At 40.5% G+C, this 21,613-nt stretch overlaps 2 protein-coding genes across 2 annotated transcripts; one reads left to right on the top strand and one right to left on the bottom strand.

Annotated features, from left to right (window-relative positions):
- The first annotated feature begins 570 nt into the window (after positions 1-570).
- On the top strand, positions 571-3,409 carry LOC149287173 (gap junction delta-4 protein-like). Its single transcript, XM_089493176.1, has 2 exons — positions 571-634; positions 2,358-3,409. The coding sequence occupies exons 1-2, from the start codon at positions 571-573 to the stop codon at positions 3,407-3,409; spliced, it is 1,116 nt and encodes a 371-aa protein (XP_089349302.1).
- Positions 3,410-19,231: 15,822 nt separating this feature from the next.
- Positions 19,232-20,983, bottom strand: LOC149287172 (frizzled-8). The gene has a single exon (XM_089493150.1). It carries the CDS (start codon positions 20,981-20,983, stop codon positions 19,232-19,234), a length of 1,752 nt encoding a protein of 583 aa, XP_089349276.1.
- Between the last annotated feature and the right edge of the window lie 630 nt (positions 20,984-21,613).

The raw sequence follows: 21,613 nt of genomic DNA, 5'->3' as shown, positions 1-21,613 counted from the left end.
TCTATCTATCTATCTCTCTCTCTCTCTATATACATATATATATATATATTATAGATATGGTATAAAATCCCTTATGGTTGCACAGTGTCTCTATTTTATCTCTCCGGGAATTTATAGGCTTGTGTCATTCCGTGTTGTGATCTCATTTTCCAACAAATATTCCAACAATTCTCAGATGCTGGAATGCTCTCGGTGGTAAGAATAGCCCATCATGGCAGGGTGCCTTGTGTTATCCTTTGTCTGGTACCAGTTGTCAGCACAGAGAAGCCACAGAGGTAACATCAGAATGTCCTAAAGGTAACTATTTCCTTGTATTTTTAGAATTATACGATCTTAATCTTTCTGCATTTTTTTTAATTGAAAATTAGAAATAATATGTAAGATCATCATGTTTTAATTGCAGTTATAAGAGGACAACCTAACTACGAAGACTACCCTGGCCCCATCATTGGGTCCTTCAAGAAACTCCAAGTTGGCATTAAGTGTGATATTAATGCTCATTTTTAAACATTTAATTGGAAAACAATACCGCCTGTAATAAAGGAGGAGGGAGCCAGCGCCTATGTAATTATGAAGTACTTGGACCCTGTTGGATATTTATTTGTTACTTTCACCTACAATGTCACTCCGATTGGTAAGTAGAAATTACAATAAATCCTTAAAATCTTATTTCTATCATTAATTAGGCTTACAAAAAAATAGAAGACAAAACATGTTAGATATTATAAGCAGCTTACTAGATCTTATTTATTTCTCACTGGACACCAATACAATTTTACAATAATATAGTACGAGGTTAATGAAAGCTCCATACAAATCAAATATTCTGCTCTCTGTGTGGCATTCATGGAAATTTAGGTTAATTACAATTCTTGTAAATGTTTGCATGAAATTATGTTAGTCATCAATGAAAACTTTCAGTTTACAATATTTTACTTTTAAAGTCATGACTTCATTTAGAGATTAAGGTGTAATTATCTGTTTATTCTATCTATCTATCTATCTATCTATCTATCTATCTATCTATCTATCTATCAAACATTATTATATTACATTCTATATATTCTAGATATATGACTAAACACTTTAGTGATTTACCGTATATATACATACATATACATATTATATATACAGAGTATATATATATATATATAATTCTAGAAAAAAAGGCATAGTTGAATATCTTGTTAAAATAAACGCAAAACAAAAACTTTCAAAAGCTCAACAATAAAATTGTGAGTGTTCAATTTAAATAAAAAGTAATATTTGTAATGGAGGGCTGGCATGGGTTTGGTGGTCCCCTGGAGCTGTTCCTATTGAAAAATGTTGGGCCACTACATTTTTGTTGGTTTTATTTGCAATTCTACATATAGCCACCAGGGCACGCGGCATGTAAACGATGACTGGATCCGTTATGGGAACCTTCTATGCATACTATATGTGTTAACTTTGTCTAAATGCGTTATGGACAGGAATGAATAGCTCACATTGAACATATTGTCTGCCTGCTTTATTTCTGGCCCACTTAGGTGGACATGCCCTTCAGGCTGAGTGTTGCCATAACCTGCGGAGACATTGTTACGCATACTACCAAAGATAAATCAGCTTAATACTCAGTGCTAATGGAGAAAAGGACATCCAAGGCACCTAGAAAAAGAGAATTCTCCAAAGCTGCCATATTTAATTAGGGTTACTTACCCTGTTTGTCCATTTTTCTTTCTTTTTTTTTAAGCTTTGTGTATTGTGGGTTGTAAAGTACACCGGCATCATCACGGGTGCTTACTTTCAGCTACAGTAATATTAAATATTATATAAACTAATGCTAAATACAAGGAAAGAACGATGTTATATTTGGAGGTATTTAGAGAAATATATTTGATGTCATCAGATCCCGGCAAATTGTGTTTTTTTATGTTGTTTTTATAAAGGTACGCTGCTTTTCTTTGTATTTTTCACATTCTGCTACATCCTTCTATACTAGGGTTCACTGGCCATCATAAGTTCCAAACGCCATTGTCCTATACATGCCATATTTTAAGGGTTCTCACCAGCTGTAAACGGGGTGGCTATGTTTGTGGCCCCAACACATCTTCTCACCATAAAACCTATAATATTAACCTTTTCTTGGCTCATTCTAGTTCCATATTAGATTTTAGCCTAGATAGATTATTGCAGTTGCGCATGGAAAATGAGGATCTCACAGGTCTCTAAGTATTTTTCTTTATTTGGAAAACATGATTTTATAGCGTAACATTTCACTGTTGTTACATGAAGATATTTCTCTTATTATCATTATGCTAATGCTAGCGGAGTATTTAAAGACGTTGCCTAAACTGAACCGGCTTTTTTCCCTGCAGGAAAGATTTGGCTTACGTTAATGATCCTACTTAGAATGCTGATGGCTATTTTTGCTGGATATCCACTTTATCGAGATGAGCAGGAACGATTTATCTGCAACACATTACAGCCTGGATGTTCTAATGTGTGCTATGACATTTACTCTCCGGTGTCCTACATGAGATATTGGCTGATTCAGACCGTGATGGTCTTCTTGCCGTACGCCTTGTTCAGCGTCCATGTTTTAAACAAAGCGATAAAACACATGACCAAAGTAAATGATCACTGCAGAAAGAATAACTCATACAATGACGGTTTGAATACGGAAATTCCAGATTTCTCCTTGGCTTACATAGTACATCTTCTTCTAAGGACTGTGTTAGAGGTCGGTTTCTGCGCAGGGCAGTATTTTCTCTTTGGGATTTTAGTCCCTAAAAGATTTAGCTGTTCCGAGCCCCCGTGCACTAGCAGCGTTGACTGCTTCATCTCGAGACCCACTGAAAAGTCACTAATGATGATATTTATCTGGGGGACCACTGCCATCTCCTTGATACTCAGTGTGGTAGACCTCGTTTATGTAGCCAATGGAAGAAGAAGAAGAAGAAGAAGAAGAAGGTCAGATATCCATAAAAAGGAAATGTTACTGGAAAATGATTCTCTAAAAGGTGGGTTCTGTTCTAATACCCCTCTAAATACCAAACCTCCCGAAACTCCAGAGCAAATGATCATATATACGGAATGTCCTTCCAATGACCTCGAGAGAATCAACAGACAAATTAAAGGAGATTCACATTCGCTGCCTTCACTTGAAGGAGAAACGGCTTCATTTCAGACAGAAGGTTCCCATCCGGATGTGGGAAAGTCCAACGTGAACGCAAACAGCAACAAGGCTCATCCCTGGCAAATTAGCATCAAATCTCCTGGCGGCAGCACAATTGTAAGCGAGCAGCTTTTAGTCACCCAGAGGCAACCCCGCTGTAGGAAAGAACTCATCAGCGATTCTACTAAGCAGGATTCCGCACAGTCTGACAAGAACACAGCATGTAAAACCAAAAAGTCTGCATGGGTTTAACATTCTACGCTCGTCATCATAAACCGTCATTAAGTTATTTAGTAATATATCTCTTTTCAGTTTCATTTGCTACACCCCAAATTTTCTAAAGCGCTGCTTGTACTGCTGCTGCCATATAAGTAAATCATAAAAATTGTATGTGTATATATATATATATATATATATATATACACATATATAAATAAATAAATATATTATAAATATATATATATATATATAGTCCACTTTCTGAATGGTACTTTTTTACATGGTATTTTAACATGTCTCTTAGTTTAATAATGATTACGAAAAACATTGGAGGAGAATCCCTTCTAGTTATGGTTAATTCCTTCTAGTTAGTAGCGAGTAATGTAACAGTGATGTAAATGTGTAGGGTGGCCCTAATTCTTTCTGGAATACATTAAATATAATAAAATGCTCATTGATCCTGAAATTGTTATTGGGCCGCTACAATCCAAAATGTATGTTGTTTTTACTATGGTTTTATATTGTTATTCTTACAAATAACACCTATTAAAAAAAAAAGTTACTTTGTGTTTTAATTGTGTGTGGTATAAATTGGATTATATATACACATGAAGAAATAAAAACATGTTAGAAATAACTTTGTGCTTGGGCCGAAAGCATCTACTGAAAGCCGAGGAGATGGGGACACTTAGATTGAGTGAAATCTTGAGTTTGCCAAGAAATGTTTGTTGCTATTTTTTCGCATAAAATCACATATTTTTTAATATTTCAAAGATTATTAGTGAAAAGTGACCAAAATAATAAAAAAAAATCCTCAATGCTTGGATTTCCATACATGCAACGACAGACCAAAGCTTATCTCATGGTGGACATTTAAAACATGGCTCACAAGTTATATTTGTTTTAAACAGTCAAGAAAACATGAATAATGCAGATTTTAGCGCATTCTGGGAGGTAAATGAGCAAGGATTGGTAGTAAAACTCCCATTCTGCCCATTTTGAGCCAAACGTAGTAGAAATCACCCAGCCCCTTTTAAATTGGGAATCCAGACCCTGATCTAACAAAAGGATTTAGCCAAGGTGACCAATATAGTGGATGAACACAAAGAATGAACACTATTTGGTGTTTAGTATTTTATTTGTTTGTTTTTCTGCCCTATTTTATCATTCCACGCATGGAACTTGTTGTGACACAGTGGCGAGGATGAGAATAAATCAGCACAAGACGTCACTCAGCTGTTGTAGTTTTCACAAACCTTTTCGCACAGGGCGACAAAAATAGATATCCCGGATGCCAAAGAACTCGAGAGTTAGGAGAATTCCGATTACTCAATAGTAATACATAGACTATGCCTCATGCTGCCATTCTGATAAGAAGGTGTAAAGTAGGAGACAACACAGAAATACAAAAATAAATAATGAAAAGTTCATGAATATGTCAAAACATTCACAAAATAGAAAATGTGAATAATATTACATTTAGCCATATCTCCCAACAGTACCAGTTTTCATGGGACAGTCATGATTTTCCCGAACGTTTGCAGGCAGTATGGCTCATGGGCCAGTTGGGATGATCCTCTGATCTTCCCTCTCGAGCCAAGGGAGCTGTAAAGTAACCCCAGTAGCAATACTCTAAAGTTGGTAATGTCTCTTTCCTCAATAAGCATTTATAGAGATGCATAGCTGCACACACACACATACAAAGAACCTAATTCACATGTTATAACTTGATCTACGTATTTATTATGTTAAAAATAGTACAGTGATATATATATATATATATATATATATATATATACACACACACACACACTTACACATACGGGATAGAGATGACATTCATCCCTTGAGACCGATGGAGGTGGGCCACTGAAACATTGGGGGTCACACAAGGTGTCAGCCTTTGGTCTCTGCAGTATTTCAATAGTAAGTGTATTTATTCATAGCTCTCATGTGCTCATAGACTTGCAGGAGATGCACGTAATACACTCACTGTCAGGCAACTCAAGACTGACTGATCAACAAAATACTACTACTACTACTACTATTAATATGTATTCAGCATTGGTGATGTTACTTGGGACACTGGGTGGTCCATTTAATGTAGGCTTCTGGCAGAGAGTAATAGGGGTGATTCAAATGTGTGCAGTAAAATAAAATTACAAAGAACACAAGAAGTGTTAACAAGTAAGCATAAGAGGAACATAACTTCTCTCATTTATATATATAATCTAGTAATCTCCTTTCATATTAGGTAAGTATGCAGCAGACTTGAATTCCAACTCTGTGACCTAGAATTTCCATTAGAAAGGGCCAAGTCCAATGAGCTTTGCCTAAAAAAGGGCTGAACATCTGGACAAGTCACCAACTAAACTATACATTACGCAAGGATACCACAGCCCTTCATTATCTCCAGAGGACACTTGTCAGGTCTGGTCATCAGGTTGAAACTTTAGCTCTTCTGCAAACCCACCTGCAAACTGAGGTTTCTGAAAATAATGTTTCCTTGGCCATGCTGCCATCTAGCGGTCAGTATGCTAATAGCTGGTAGATCATTTTTCTTTACTTTCTTCTGCGTTTTATGGAGATACATGCCCAAAAATGCCGAAAGGGGAGCACACCCTAAAAAGCATACAGCCCATGTAATTTAAATTAAGTGTCTCAGTGGGTTAAAAGGCAGTGCAGTCCCACTGATTCAGATGGAATCCCCAATATTAATGACTCAGATAGGTGCTTTGAAAATAGTATTTGTTGGGTGTGTGCTGATCTTTTGCTTTGTTGTGTTTATATGATCATTGGTTTCTATGATTATTTAACCAAAGGTAAACTCAGGAACATTTTCAGCTATTTTCATTTTGCACAGGGCGTGGTCGTGACAAGGTGACGAGATATTATTTTCCCTAAACTGGGTTAAAAAAATGATTATGATACAAAAAATAATCTTCTCATAATGGCAATCAGCAGGGTCATCTTTAACAAGGAAAAAAGAAGGCAGCTGCTCCAGAATTATATTATAGACCCAATGTCAGAATCTGGAGGCTAAGGACTGCAATATACGATTGCTCCATTGTAATCTCTGCACCGTGTGATATTACTTTGTGCTGGGATATGACATCATACTCTGGAGCTCAGTACACACGGGGAAGGAGGAATTGATAGCTCCTCAAGAGCTGTATAAAGCAGGACATGTCATCTTACTTAGGTATTGATGTAATGTCAAAAGGCTATTTGCAAATGGAATGCCCTATCTATTTGGGAACTGTCCCAATGATTTTTGATACAGCTTGAGATACGCCTGGTTGTTAAGACTGTCCTACCAACTTTGTTACTGCTCGCAGCTATGCATCAGGTGTCTTTATTGCTTTACATTTGACAAGGAATACATGTATGGGGAACATAAGTGCAGTAGTCCTTCAGAGTTTGGCTGTCAGAATATTTAGCCGTAGTAGAGATTATCTAAAAGTAGTCACTTGCCAATATTATCTTACATGTCTACTGTGCTGCCCTCTATAGTTCAATTTGTGTAACTTCATAGAATGAACACAGGAGTATTATTACTATTATTATCTTTTATTTATATAGCGCCAACAGTTTACGAAGCGCTTAATACAATACATAAATTCAAGGGGTCCGACAAGGCGAGAATTAACAGACTAAGACAAACCGATACATTAGGTGGAGAGGCTCGGCTCGCAAGCTTACAATCTTGAGGGAATGGGGTGACAAACATAAGGCACAGAGACAGGATGAGAGGTAGTGTGGGGGGGTCGTATTAGTGGTGGATATCGAGATGGTGCGGTCTCTCTGAAGAAGTGGGTTTTGAGAAGTTTCTTGAATGTCGGGAGGGAAGGTGAGAGCTGAAGGTTCCTTGGGAGTAGATTCCAGAGATATGGGGGAAGCCCGAGTGAAATCTTGTAGACGGGAAAAGTGAGAGGTGATAAGCGAGGAGGAGAGCCTTAGCCCATGGGAAGAACGTAAGGATTGAGTAGGAGAGTATTTGCTTATGAGGGCAGAAATGTATGGAGGGGAGCAGTGTTATGGGGGGGCAGTGTTATGGGGGGGCAGTGTTACGGAGTAGATTTCAATGCGTTGGTAAGAGATTCTCCGATCCATGGCATGTAATAACATAGGCAGGTCATAGTCATCAAACACTTTGCGGCTTGTGGTCTGAATGAAGCTAACACTACTTTGTAGTCTGTGCGCATTGTAGGGGCTTGCGGTTTTCTCTTAGCCGAATCAGCTAATGAGCCCTCTCTTTCTCTGTGTGTGTAGATGAATATGTGTTTGATGTATTCATCTGCACCCCATTCACAAGTGGGCCTTGTGGGCACCTCTGGCCCACATAGATTGGGGCCTCGGCTCTATAAAGAGCTTGAATACACAAAATTGAAACATATACATCTGTGGAGGAGTGAAAGGCTGTAGGGCTGATTGGCGTCCCTCTGTTCAAATAATGCGTTAGTATTGCTGCTAATTATAAACTTACACTGTTCCTGACAACCATTCATTTAAGATGAATTTACTTTGAACTGTAAAACTATTTGGAATATGGACACATTTCCATCTACTTAAAATCTCTTTTTCCACTGGCACATTCCAACCCCCCTTTAAACATGCTCTCATCGCTCCTATTTTGAAGAAGGACTGCTAGATCCCACACCCAATTCTAACAGCCATCCTGTCTCCCTTCACCCCTGGCCTCCAAATCACTGGAAAATGTAATTTACGAATGCCTAACCAACCTTTTTCCCCTTTAACGCTTGACTCTTCCCAATCCATAACACTCTACAGAGACAGCCCTCACCAAAATAATCTCCATGCCGACCAAAACAAATTGCCACTTTTCCTTATTTCTTTTTTTTCCCTTTTCCTTATTGATCATCACCTCCTTCACCTGCCTCTCTGACTGTACTTCCCCCAATGTCATTTAGTACTTTTTCTTCTCCCTGTTGGAGTGAACCAGGGCTCAGTTCTAGGGCATCTACTCTTCTCTATTTGCATCTCCTCTCCTGCAAACCTTTTTTTTTGGATTCCTGTTCCATCTCTACCCGTGACACACCTTGTTTTACTTATAATCTCACTAACAGTCTCTCTAGAATCACACCCTGGAGGACATTCTACTACCCGAAGCTCGGCATCTCCAAGTTTCTTGTTTTTCCAACGGTCTCCTGTATTCCTAATTCCTGATATGTCCATCACTCCACATGACCTTCTCAACAATGAAATCATACCTGCCCAAGCAGCCTCTGGATACAGTCTGGATATGTTAGTATGTATGTGTGTGTGTATGTGTGTCTGGGTATGTCAGTTTTTCTGTGTGTGTCTGAGTATGTCAGTGTGTGTATCTGTTAATGTGCGTCTGGATATGTTAGTGTGTGTGTTTGTGTATGTCTGTTAGTGTGTGTAAGTCTGGGTATGTTTGTGTTTGTTGTGTATCGTCTAGTTAGCATGAGTGTCTGGGTATGTGTGATAGTGTGATTGTCTGGGTGTGCGTTAGTGTGAGTGCTCTGGATCCACCACTTATTGTAATAAAAGTTAGCAATCAAAATTTGATATTAGAACAAACGACAACATGGCTTAAATAAAAGAAGATCTGTTCTTCATGTGTCACAATTAAACCTACTGTAAATAAAATACTATGAAAATGAATATATGATTTTAAATGTTAAATGGTAATAAATTAATGAATAAATGAATACAGCACTCGGCACTGATATAGTTTGCCCACCGTAAGCATACAAACAATGTTGGCTCAACTTGGGATCAGCTTGTTGTTTAGGTAACTGGTTTATCAGCCTGGATCTATTGGATTCTTTCAGAGCAGGGCTGTATCAGCATGGGGTGGGGGTAAAAGCACACAGATAGTTAAAGGGGCTTGGGAGCATTATGTGCGGCTCAGTACTGCTGTTTAATCCTGAAGACCTGCCTGCTTTTATTTACTTTTGTTAAAGACAATAGGTGGAAAGGTAATTGTAAGGAACAGGTAACTCAAGGTGCACAAATTACCCTAATGGACTGCGTTAGAAAATCCTTTGCAAACCAAGCGTATTTATCAATCAGATGTTTGGTGCAACTTTACTACTCCAGATCTACAAAACCTCCCAACATTTTGCCCTGTTGTGCAGGATACATTTTCACCAATTCTAGGATTTCTCATCCCATTGTGTTAACACCTACCACCTCTGTTGGAAGGCTTGATGATGTAACTACCACTCCCATAAAAAGAATTAGAGGCAAAATTAAACAATTAAATGATATGAATTACCTTTTTTATCTTAAAACATAACGTATTTCCATTTTTCTGCTCCACGTGCCGGGTGTAAATCCTTTAATAAATCTGATATAAAAAAAAAGAAAATAATCTGCTTTTTAATGGGGCTGACACCAAATCCCTAATACTCGCAAGTTTTAATTCACATTCTAATAGCTTTCTGGATTACCTGGAGAAACTTTAACATGCTGGTAATGGATGCACATCTTGATTGTTCATTCAAGAAGCTTTTAATCACAATATTTCAGGTTCTTAAATTCTTTCCATGTGTGTTATGAGACCCCCTCTGCCAAAAAAGGCAAGGTACCGGAAAAGTTCATTTAACGTAATTACAAATTCAATATTTGTCACCGTGTTGGGCCTGGGGTTTTAAGATCCTCATTTTAAATTAGTCAGACAAATGAGTGTTTTGTAGATCAGATAAAGCCTTTTTTGGGGGGTAGGTAGCCCCTCTGGGTCATTCTAACAATGATTTACAGCTTAAAATATTCACAGCAGAACACACCCTGGTTGCCAGGTGTCAAGCTTAGAAGAAGACAACCCATCTCTCCTGAAGGCCCTAAGGGTCTAATCTTCTATCCTAAGACCCTGACCCTTTTCAGCAGTTCATGGAAACCGAACCGTTTCTTTTTTTTTTTTCTTTTTTTTGGCTTAATCATAAATCTAGTCCAGGGAACCTAATCTTTTTTGAAAGATGATTCATTACGATTGGATAACCTATTATAGTTGTGTTCACATTGGCAACAGGACTATTATATTCTTAATTCCCAAAGATTTTTTCCTTTTTATTTTTTTATTTTTTTTATTCTATATTAAAATGCTTCTAAGGTTAAAATGCCTAGGATTATGGGGTAAAACTTTGAAGAGACCGCAAGAGAAAACAATACAATTTAGAGGCCCGGGAAAAAAAGGGAACTATATACCGTATTTGCTCGATTATAAGACGAGGTTTTTTTCAGAGCAAATGCTCTGAAAAATACCCCTCGTCTTCTAATCGGGGTCGTCTTCTAATCAGACCTCAAATAGAGGTCTGATTATGAGACTAAGATCCAGATCCCCTGCACCGCTGCAGGGGACCTGGATCCTCCTGTCCCCCCCCCCCACACACACTTACCGGTGCTTCCTGCTGTATTGCCGGGGCAGCAGGTTGATGTCTACGCGATCCGCGTAGACAACGTCCGCTGCAGCCGGAAGGAGGTGTGGCTAGCAGCGGGGGTTGTCTGCGTCCGTCGCGGATACCTTCCCCGACTGTCAGAGATCAGAGTTCCCCCCACCGGTGCGGGGAACTCTGATCTCTGACAGCCGGGGAAGGTATCCGCGACTGACGCAGACAAACCCCCGCTGCCAACTCCACCTCCTTCTGGCTGCAGCGGAAGGAGACGTCAACCCGCTGCCCCGGCAATACAGCAGGAAATTAGAAAGCACCGGTAAGTGTGTGTGTGTGTGCGCGTGTGTGTGTTAAATGGGGACATAGGGCATTTCTGGAATGCCTTATACCCCTATATGCCACTCTGGCACTTAGGGGGTTAAAAGGCATATTATGGGGCAGAGTGGCATATAGGGAGGTATAAGGCATTTCAGGAGGCAGAGTGGCGTTAAGGGGGCATTTAATAGAGCACTCTGCCTCCTGAAATGCCTTATACCTCCCTATATGCCACTCTGCCCCATAATATGCCTTTTAACCCCCTAAATGCCAGAGTGGCATATAGGGGTATAAGGCATTTCTGGAGGCAGAGTGGCACATAGGGGGTCAAAAGGCATACCATGGGGCACAGTGGCATATAGGGGGTTACAAGGCATATCATGGGCCACAGTGCCATATTGGTGTGGCAAGCCTGGGGGCAGATGTGCGTAACTGGGGGACAGGTTGGAAAATACAAGGAAATAAAAACAAAAAAAATATTTTTCTCAATCATAGCTTTTATTTAAAAAAATAGTTTACATGAATTAGCATTTACTGGTAAAACTTTTTTCCTTTAGGGTCGTCTTATATTCAGGCTTTTTCTTTTTTTCCTAAGTTAATATTCAGATTTTGGGGGGTCGTCTTATAATCAGGGTCGTCTTATAATCGAGCAAATACGGTATATTTAAGGACCTATACTTCAGAATTATATTAAAAGCTTCTACTAAAAACAGAATGTAATACTTTTATAACTAAACATAGAATTTGAAACTCCATTCCTAGTGCTATTAAATGAACAAACCAAATAATTGCTAATTCATGTAATATCTTAAAATTTTGAAGGAATGCGTAAATGACATGTGATCAGTTGTTGCCATGGAAGCAGAAGACAGTTTCTAAAAGTTCTTGTGTTATTTTGTCAATAAACACTTCAGAGGAAACTGAAATGAAACGATGTATTTGCTTAACATGCTAGACAAGTCAATGAATGTCCAAGTAGAAGCCCACCATTAAACATCATTGGTGACCTGTAGGAGGTATCTTTTAAAATTGCCCCTAATTGAACGAGAAATATGGTCAACCACAATACTCCAGTGTTCCCACTCGGAAATTTGTTGTGACTACAAACATGATACGACTTCCCCGGGGCGAGGAGAGTTCCTGGAACCTTCAGCCCTACGACAGAATTAAGACTGATGTTTCACAAAATTATTTTTCAAACAGCTGTCGCTGCTGACAATGTAAGCCTCGGAACGGCGCCAGGTAAGGAAATCAGGGGGTAAAATCATTTGTTGATACTCCTTAGCCTTAGTAACCTGTACTTAATATAACGAAGCGTCTTCTGATTTAATTATAGGCCGGGCACAATGCCTGGGGCACCCTACAGTTCCTTTACTAGAGGGATTAAATTAAAGGTCATTATGGATGTTAGTGTGATCTATTTTACTGATAAAGGGGGGACTTTATTGATGAGACAAAGAAATAGCTTACGTGTGATACATTGTCACAAAAAAATACATTATGGTATAATATGTAATGATATGATTAAATATACTGTTATTGATATTTGGCTGGCATACCATTGCTCACTTGTTGGACCTTCTTGGACCTATGATGAAGTTGGTCTTTCTTCTATAAGATATAATTAATTAAGACGTCCTCCAGCAGTGATAGGCATTTTTTTTTTGTTTATCATGGATGATTAAACGTATCCATATAGAGTGGCTGAAATCATTAAAAGTCCATTAAAATCTCTACATTCAAAGTGATTTCATACATCGTGCCATACAGTGCCTCTCTTGGATAGTGTTTTGTGTGACTAGGCTTACTCATGCACGTACTTGGCAGCGTAGCGTTCTTCCACATTGACGCTTCTGTTCCTGTCAATTATACTTCTGGAAGCAGGCCTGGGAGGCAGAATTTCTAGAATGTCTTCTGGAGATGGTATAAAGTGATCTCCCCTAAAGGTATTTCCCACCCTTTCAATGGATTTCCCACTAGTTCCCACAGCTACCTTGGACAGAGTTGATTCCTCGTTGAGTACCTTCTCAGTTCTGGAGTAGGTTAAGGTACAGGTAGGATGTAAGGATGTCATTTCTAAGTTCTAAAGAGATGTGAAGCTGCAAGGTTCCCCAAGCCTGAAATACTGTAACTCTTCAGTACACGGCTTTACAAACTGTTGTGATGTATCAGGTATGGATTAGCTCATATCCAGCTGAGATTGCTGAGATGGCTGCATCATTGCATCATTGCATCATTGCAGAAAAAGCAAATTTACCATGAAGGAACACGCAATGTTTCAACAGAGGGGGCAGTAAGTGACACCAGGCAATATTTTCGATACCTAGCAAGCCACAGCTGTTTAAAAGTCCATTGCGCTGTTCTCAGGATACTTATTTGTAATTACACCCCACTTTTCACCACAGTTGAGACTAATTAGCAGCTAATTCAGCATGAGAGGCAGAGGGTGCGTGTCATTAACCAAAAAAAGGTTGCAAACTCTTTTGAATAGACATGAGAAACTAGAAACTTGAAATTATCAACGATCATTAATCAAGTAATCACAATGTAGGTTTGTGATTCTCCATCGCCTTCATGCGTCCCTTGTTGATAATCGCTATATTGTTACATTGTTACAGCATATGGAAGCATTTCATTTTTTTTTCTTTTCAATTAGATGAACCGTGGAGCTCATTAAAAAAAATTCAAGGGCCAACCCTGGATCTCTTCATTCTTTTGTATACAAATTGCTGCATGTGGGAAAATCTTTTTTTTCTGTTCTAAACGTGTTATTTTTGCCTATGGAGCTAAAGCTGATTTAGTGGCTTTTTGCATTATATTGTCAATACAGAACATCTAAAGTTACATAACCTTTCGGGACCTCGGAGGTCTCATCTTCAAATGGAAAGAAGAGATTACTGAGGTCCCGAAAACCTTTGTGTAAATTTTAATATTTTTCTATGGTCAATTAGAGTCTCCTTTTTCTCTTGGCCTAATACGGCTATATCCATTTTTCTTATTTTTAAATGAGGATCACATAGTCTTTACAGCAGACCTGGGCAAAGCACGGCCCGCGGGCCACATCCGGCCCGCTGAATAGCTCGGACCGGCCCGCAAAGAGTGTCCTGGTGACTCACCAATGAGTCCGGTGTCCCCCCCCGCCCCGGTCACTTACCTTAAACTCCTGTGTTGGAAGCGTTTGTCTCGGGTGCCGGCGCTTTACGCTGGGCGCCGGCATAAGACGTCAGACGCCGGCGATCAGCAGTGAAGCGCCTCACGCTTCCAACACAGGAGTTTAAGGTAAGTGACCGGGGCGGGGGGGGAGATCCTGAGAAGGGGGGGTTAGGGAGTTAGAGGGGAGATACTGAGAAGGGGGGGTTAGGGAGTTAGAGGGGAGATACTGAGAAGGGGGGTTAGGGAGGGAGGTCTTACTGTGTGTGTGTGTCTTACTGTGTTTGTGTGTGTGTGTGTGTCTTACTGTGTGTGTGTGTATGTCTCACTGTGTCTGTGTGTGTCTTACTGTGTCTGTGTGTGTCTCACTGTGTCTGTGTGTGTCTTACTGTGTCTGTGTGTGTCTCACTGTGTCTGTGTGTGTCTTACTGTGTCTGTGTGTGTCTTACTGTGTCTGTGTGTGTCTCACTGTGTCTGTGTGTGTCTTACTGTGTCTGTGTGTGTCTTACTGTGTCTGTGTGTGTCTCACTGTGTCTGTGTGTATCTTACTGTGTCTGTGTGTGTCTCACTGTGTCTGTGTGTGTCTTACTGTGTCTGTGTGTGTCTCACTGTGTCTGTGTGTGTCTTACTGCGTGTGTCTTACTGTGTTCATAGCTTATTCAGTTATTGTAATAAATATTTTAGCCCATTTTTTAGCTCAAAATATTTTTTCCTTTTTTTTCTCCTCTAAAATCTAGGTGCGTCTTATCAGCAGGTGCGTCTTATAGAGCGAAAAATACGGTATGCACTCCGAAGCCTTGTTCATTTTGTTCACTTCTGTGCTGTGCTAATAGTTATTCAGGCCTTACTTATTCAAGCACCTCTACCAATGACGTAGGCTTGAATAACTTTATTAAACAGCACATAAGTTAACAAAATGGACAAGGCTTCGGAGTTTGTAGTTTGTAGAGGTCTGGCCCTCTAAAACCATTCCAATTTCTCATGTGGCCCCATGGGAAAATTAATTGCCCACCCCTGCTTTACAGCATGCAATTTTATTACTACCTGTCGCTCTATGGGTGCTTTTTCTGAATCACTGAACCCTTTGAATGCCAGGGAATTGTCCTGTCCAACATGCTGCAAGTTTTTTGTTTTTTTTTGTAGCTCTATCATCACCACTAGGTGGCAGTGCAGTATTACTTGCCCTTGTGAACAATACCCAATGTCACTATGTACATTAAACATGTTATACATTGTATCAGTATGTGTTCAAAACATTTGCTAAGTATTTATGATAAAGTGTTATTTTTAAAATGTAAATGTACCTAACAGCTCTATGAATTAACTGATCTGGTCAAGTTCTGAAAGATTGTCTGATAAGATTTTTACAGCTACATAATAATCAAATATTGCATAAACTTAATCCCAGTACTGGTCAGGTGACCTTTAATGTATTGATTGACAGTGTGGTTGAGAGAGATTCCAAAGCTTTTTCCATTAATGCATGTCTAGTCAAAGGTATTGATAAGTAGCTTTGGAGTGTATGCCTGCAGGGAACCTAATCTGGTTTATTCTGCTTCCTTGGTAAAATAAACACAAAAAAGTAAGGGTCACCCAGAAATGTCAGGTATGATTATAGATTAGTCTCTATCTAACTTCTCATGAGTCCATGTGACCTTTTGCTCAACCTATGGGTTCCTGTTTGTATATAGGTAAATGTCAGGTAAGCTTGAGTTTTAAAGTATTGTAAGTGTTCTTGTTATGTCCATATACAAATTAATAAGAATCAACTCAATGTAATTATTTTAAATTAATCTAGCAACTACATGTAGCAAAAAAAAACCAAAAAAACAATTAAAAATAGGATTCATATATATATTTTGTTAAATATAAATTAAAAGAAATTGTGATGTATATGTAAGTACACATGGACCCCAGAACTCAAGGGTTAATAAAATGTGGAAATCATTCAATATTACAAAGTTTGTCTGATTTAGACAAAGAAACTCATAGGAGACAAAATCACAGAAAACCCCCCAAAACACATGCATTAGGACCTATATATCAAGATAACTCAGAGTCAAGTAGAACTGAGTACATCTGCCTTATCAGCAGTTTAAATATTGATTCTGTGTAGACAGTGTTAAGTAATAGTTAGTAAAGTCTACCCTCCTTCCCAGAAAACTGCCCCAGGCTACACAGGAAAACAGTTGCTTATTTTTTTTCTTTCTCAGGTTTTAGCTGAGTGACACCCACACAAACCAACTGACCAGACCACTGCCTCCAAACTGGTAACCAGTAAACTGTGAGATAAGATTATGCCCTGTCTGCCAGCCATTTAAACAGATTTAGATAGTAACTGACAGTAGCAAGATCTATTGAACATAATTAGTGGATGTGTTACATAGTAAGAAATCTAGATATTTGAATTCAGAAATTTGGTTTAATTTGTGGAAAAAAAATACTATTTTGGCATGTGGTATTCTAAAATGTTAATATTCTGCGTATAAAACATAGATTACTGTTTCATTACATAAAAATTACATTTATAAGATATATATATATATATATATATATAATTTTTTTTAATTATTGGAGAAAATAACATTTAGGAAGTTCTGTTTGTCCTAAAATATTTTACTAGAACTTTAATAACATGTAGGATTCCAGCTGCCGTGCCCTTCAACTCCCATCATGCTCCATGGCTGGCTCTGTGTACTTGGAGTTGCAGTCCATAGCAGCTGAAGTGGTCCTGTATTGCTGAAAACAGCTGAAAGCTTTGAAAGTTCTCCTGAAACCACAGCTCTGGCTGAGCATACTGAGAGTTTGTTTCAAGATTAGTTACAACCTCAGGTTTCTTATGCCTAATCTCTACTAGAATTCCAGGTTTTCTGCGGATAAGGATCATCCAATGACTGATGACGGATGTCATTAGAAGACTAAATGCAGTCTCTGACCCTGAATGACAGGCTAATAGGGGTCCCTAGGGCATAAATGTACTTTAACACACATCATCGTAGCTGTTATTTTTAACATGGTGGCTAAAAGGCCAGGGAATAAACATCAGGAATAAAAATATATTTTGGAAGCAAAAACCTTTTTTTTTTTTTTTTTTTTAATCCCTCCCTCCTTCATTTAGTGTTCCTTTTCTTTTTTATTAAGGGCCCAGTAAGTTTCAGCCACATTTTCTAAAGAAAACCTGGTTCATAAAGCTTGTGCAATTGGTTCAATTAGAGAAAAGGGAGCAGAGAGGAGGATTTTCCTAATGAAATTGTTTTGCAAAGGAACACTCTGCAAATTGGGGGATTATGTGAACAGACCACCTGTAGGGCATTCTTGGTTTTCATTCTTGAAACCCCCCTTCACTTGTCTTGCTGCCTGCAGTTTGGCTAACAATGTACTGAAGGCTGCTTAAAAGGACTGTACCCTGTCCCATTCCCTCTTGGAACTCACTAACTGTTACAAGTCTTCCTAAAGAGAAAAAAATATATATAAAATCTCACATTAATTCTCTGTGGTGGCCAATTGGTCTTCAACAAGAGGGACCAATCTGGGAAATAGACTACAGATCACTTCTAGTGTACAGAAAAGATCAAAGTAGTTTTTTTAATAAAAAATAATTGGGTTACTACAGATTACCCAATTCATTTGACATTTTCCTTTAAGAAAGAACTACATTTCTAGGCTACCTGGTATAATAATAATAATAATAATAATAATAATAATAATAACTTCAGGCCCTGACATGGCATTTAGGGGCCACCATCTCCAATCCTTGACCCCAGGGTTTGACACAAAGCTTTTTCCCACCTCACTGCACAAAGACCCATACTGAATCTGCTCAAGTAGGAAAAAGGTTACTATGATGTATTCATTGTTAACCCTATAAATTAGCTCAGAATGGGGAGTAATTTGATACATTAATAATGGGTGAGTTCTTTTGGCTTTGCCCCCCCCAAATCCTTAAAAAAAAAAATTTCGGGATACTTTCCAGTTACTTCTGCCTGTTACTTTTGTAAATAGCATTCAAGAAAAATAACCAAAAAAAAAAAAAAAGGTAATTTATCAAAAGTAATTTTATTGTCAAAATAGAATACTCAAATATTTTGCTCTTTTTGAGAAGCCTCTAAATTTTATACAAAAAAAGAAATGTACATAAATTTATAACTTTTTATATACATATTTTACACATTATACAAGTTGTAGCAAATATTTATATAAATACCTCCTTAAGGAAGAAACCCGTATATTATTTGGGATGTATTTTTTTTTTGTACTTTTGATTTAAGACATTGTTTAACCCCTCAAGTACCAGGGAGTACGCAAAGCATCTATTTTGTTATTTTTTTCCTATTTTGCTTACCCCCAGATACTCATAGGGTTAATGCAGGGTTGATTAACCTGCAGTGCCCCAGCTATTGTTAGACTGCAACTCCTTCTGGCTGAAACTGATGAGAGTTGGAATCCAGCAAAAACTGGAGGACAGCAGATTGTGCCAACCCTACTTTAAGGCATTTCCTTGGCTTAATGATGTTCCCTCCATAGTCAGAACTTCCTCTGACCCCCCAAAGTGCCACAAGGCATAAACTTTGTTACAGGCAGACACTTAGGGTCACCAAAGCCATATTTTTTTCCATGAAATGTTTGAGAACACTAACAAATAAACCTACAATAAATCTAAAAGGTCCAGATTAGTCCACATGTCAGCAGCACAGCAATAATGGTATTGCTTATTTGTTTAACCTTGCTAGCCAGGAGGGCAATCCCAAGCCTCTGGCCAGCTAAATTAACGTCTTAAGAAATGCTCCTTGCATATAAATGGGAGAGAAATCAGGGAGTCTTCAATATCAGGTACATTGTTCAGACTGGTCATTCAAGTCCCTGCTAATGGATACCATTAAGAGTTCATTATCATGCTAATAGCAAGAAACTAAATAAAATAAGGTGGGGGAGGGTGAAGAATTTGGTGATGTTGGCAACGTTAGGACAGTCAATAGGCTTCAACACCCACCACCTTACTTTTGGGGGGTCTCTAGACCTGAGACAAGGGCAATTGTTTTGGGTAAGATACAGAGCTGCCAGTCCCAGACCTCCAGGTCAGTCCTGTACTCACATCACTGTACATAGACCCCCCAACAGCTTTGCGCCCCCAACAGCACCGAGTACAAAATGCTCTCCAGGATTCTAGAGTTTTCCCAGACCAAATCCACACTCCAGAAGTGATGCCAACCACCAGACACATAAAGTACTTGAGCATGAAGACAGCATACTCTGGTCTGCGGGTCTCTGCCACCTCTGGGAGACATGAGTTGCAATTATGTGCCATCTCCCACCCCTGGCGGTTGTGCTGCTCATAGAAGAAGCATGCCACCACAATGGTGGCAGGGACAGTGTACAGGACACTGAATATCCCAATCCGGATCATCAGCTTCTCCAGCTTGTCAGTCTTGGTGCCCCCCTGTTTAATGACACTGCGGATCCTGAAGAGGGACACGAATCCAGCCAGAAGGAACATGCTGCCTATGAAGAGGTAGATGACCAGAGGGGCCAACACAAAGCCCCGCAAGTTGTCCAGGTTCTGGTTGCCCACATAGCAGATACCAGCCACAGGGTCCCCATCCACTGAGCTCAGGGCCAGCACCGCTATGGATTTGATGCTAGGCACCAGCCAGGCCGCCAGGTGGAAGTACTGGGAGTAACTGGCGATGGCTTCATTGCCCCACTTCATGCCAGCAGCCAGGAACCAGGTCAGGGACAGGATGACCCACCAGATGGAGCTGGCCATGCCAAAGAAGTAGATGAGCAGGAAGACCAGGGTGCATAGGGCCGGACCCGTGGTCTCATAGTGAATATGCTCCAGGTCGTGCTCCCGGCTGCATGCCACCTTCTCATGACCGGCGATCAGCCTCACCAGGTAGCCGGCTGACACCAGCATGTAGCAGGCGGAGAGAAAGATGATGGGGCGCTCGGGGTACTTGAACCTCTCCATGTCGATCAGGAAGGTGGACACGGTGGCGAAAGTAGAAGCGAAGCAGATGACGGACCAGAGTCCGATCCAGAACGTGGTGAAAGTCCTCTTCTCGGGGGTAAAGTAAGGGTTATGGCAGGGCATGGCACAGTTTGGGATCTGCCCTGTCCTCACCCGGTTGTACAGGGGGTGCCTCTCGTTAGACACCTGCACCATGGGGGCCCTGCACTGGCACCCCGACTCGCAGCCTGCCGCCGTCCGGGGCTTGTCAACGACTCGCGGCTTGCCTTTGTTGTGCGGGTGGGACGGTACCTTGGCCGATCGCTGCGGCGGTTCCGGGAGGCTGGGGGCCACCGTGGTCTGCTCCGTGCGATTGTAGTCCATGCAGAGGTTGTCCGAGGTGCTGTGCACGGGCAGCCGGTCACATCGCATCCGATCCGGCCAGGCAAAGCCGTACTGACGCATGAGAGGGGCACAGCCTGCCCTTGCCCTCTCGCACACACCCCGGCAGGGTGGCAGGGGCTTCTTGTAGTCCTCCAGGCAGATCGGGGTGTACATGCTGCACAGAAAGAACTTCAGATCTGGGGAGCAATGGATCTCCACCAACGGCCAAAACTGGTGGACCTCCAGGCCAGCCTCATCCTGGGTGTCGTGGTTAAACTGGTTAGGCATGTAGGTGTAGTTGTAGCCGATGCCCTTGCAGAGGGGCACGGTAATCTCCTGGCAGGTCAACTCCTTGGCAGCTGCTCCACGAGTTTGGGGCACCTTGCTGAAGACGACCCCCAGCAGCAGGTACAGCAGGTAACACCTCTCCATGCTGCACAGTCCAAAAGCAATCACAAGGGCCACAAAGCTGCACTTTAGGACTCTTTAAAACCTCCCCTCCTGTTACAGTCCAGGCTGGTGGCTCATGTCCTCTTCTCAGCTCTCTAGCAGTCAGGGTATTCCAGCAGCATTTGCTTTAAACTCCAGTAAGTTGAAATCACAGGCTGAGCAGTTTGGGGTTAGAAACTTATGAGTCACAACAAGTTCTCTGAGCAGAAAATAAGAAGGCAAAAAAAAAATCCCAGTCTGCAGAAGGTTATAAATCCAGCCCGGTGACAGCTCCAGATGACAGTCCTCAGCAACATTTAGCTGGAGCTGCTATTCCTGGCAGCAGACTCCTGAGAAAGGCACCTGATTCCGCGGGCGCTGCACACTCTCCTCCCGTCTTACCGGGTCCTGACTCGTGCTCAGTAGCTCGGGTAATGAATATTTATACCAGGAGCCCAGAGGTCCCGCCCCCTGACCAATGCACTAATTCTCCCCCCGGAGGGAGGTGGGGCTGAAGCCTGAAGCAATCAACCTTTTCTAAAGGTGGTCTCAGTATGTTTATTAGCCGGCCATTGTTATGCGAACACGGACAGCCTTATTGCGCCGAGGATGTACTTTTTCTCTTAAGACTCG

The sequence above is a fragment of the Sceloporus occidentalis genome, unplaced genomic scaffold (genome assembly GCF_023333645.1).
Source record: "Sceloporus occidentalis isolate IW3139 unplaced genomic scaffold, rSceOcc1.0.p SCAF_63, whole genome shotgun sequence".
Taxonomy (NCBI): domain Eukaryota; kingdom Metazoa; phylum Chordata; class Lepidosauria; order Squamata; family Phrynosomatidae; genus Sceloporus; species Sceloporus occidentalis.
This window is presented reverse-complemented; position numbering and strand designations above follow the sequence as displayed.

What these genes read in the sequence shown, in the direction of transcription:
- LOC149287173 (XM_089493176.1), top strand. Translation starts at nt 571, where the DNA reads ATGAAGTACTTGGACCCTGTTGGATATTTATTTGTTACTTTCACCTAC. An exon ending in CTACAATGTCACTCCGATTG is followed by an intron (nt 635 to 2,357) that starts GTAAGTAGAAAT and finishes TTTTCCCTGCAG; the next exon opens with GAAAGATTTGGCTTACGTTA.
- LOC149287172 (XM_089493150.1), bottom strand. Translation starts at nt 20,983, where the DNA reads ATGGAGAGGTGTTACCTGCTGTACCTGCTGCTGGGGGTCGTCTTCAGC.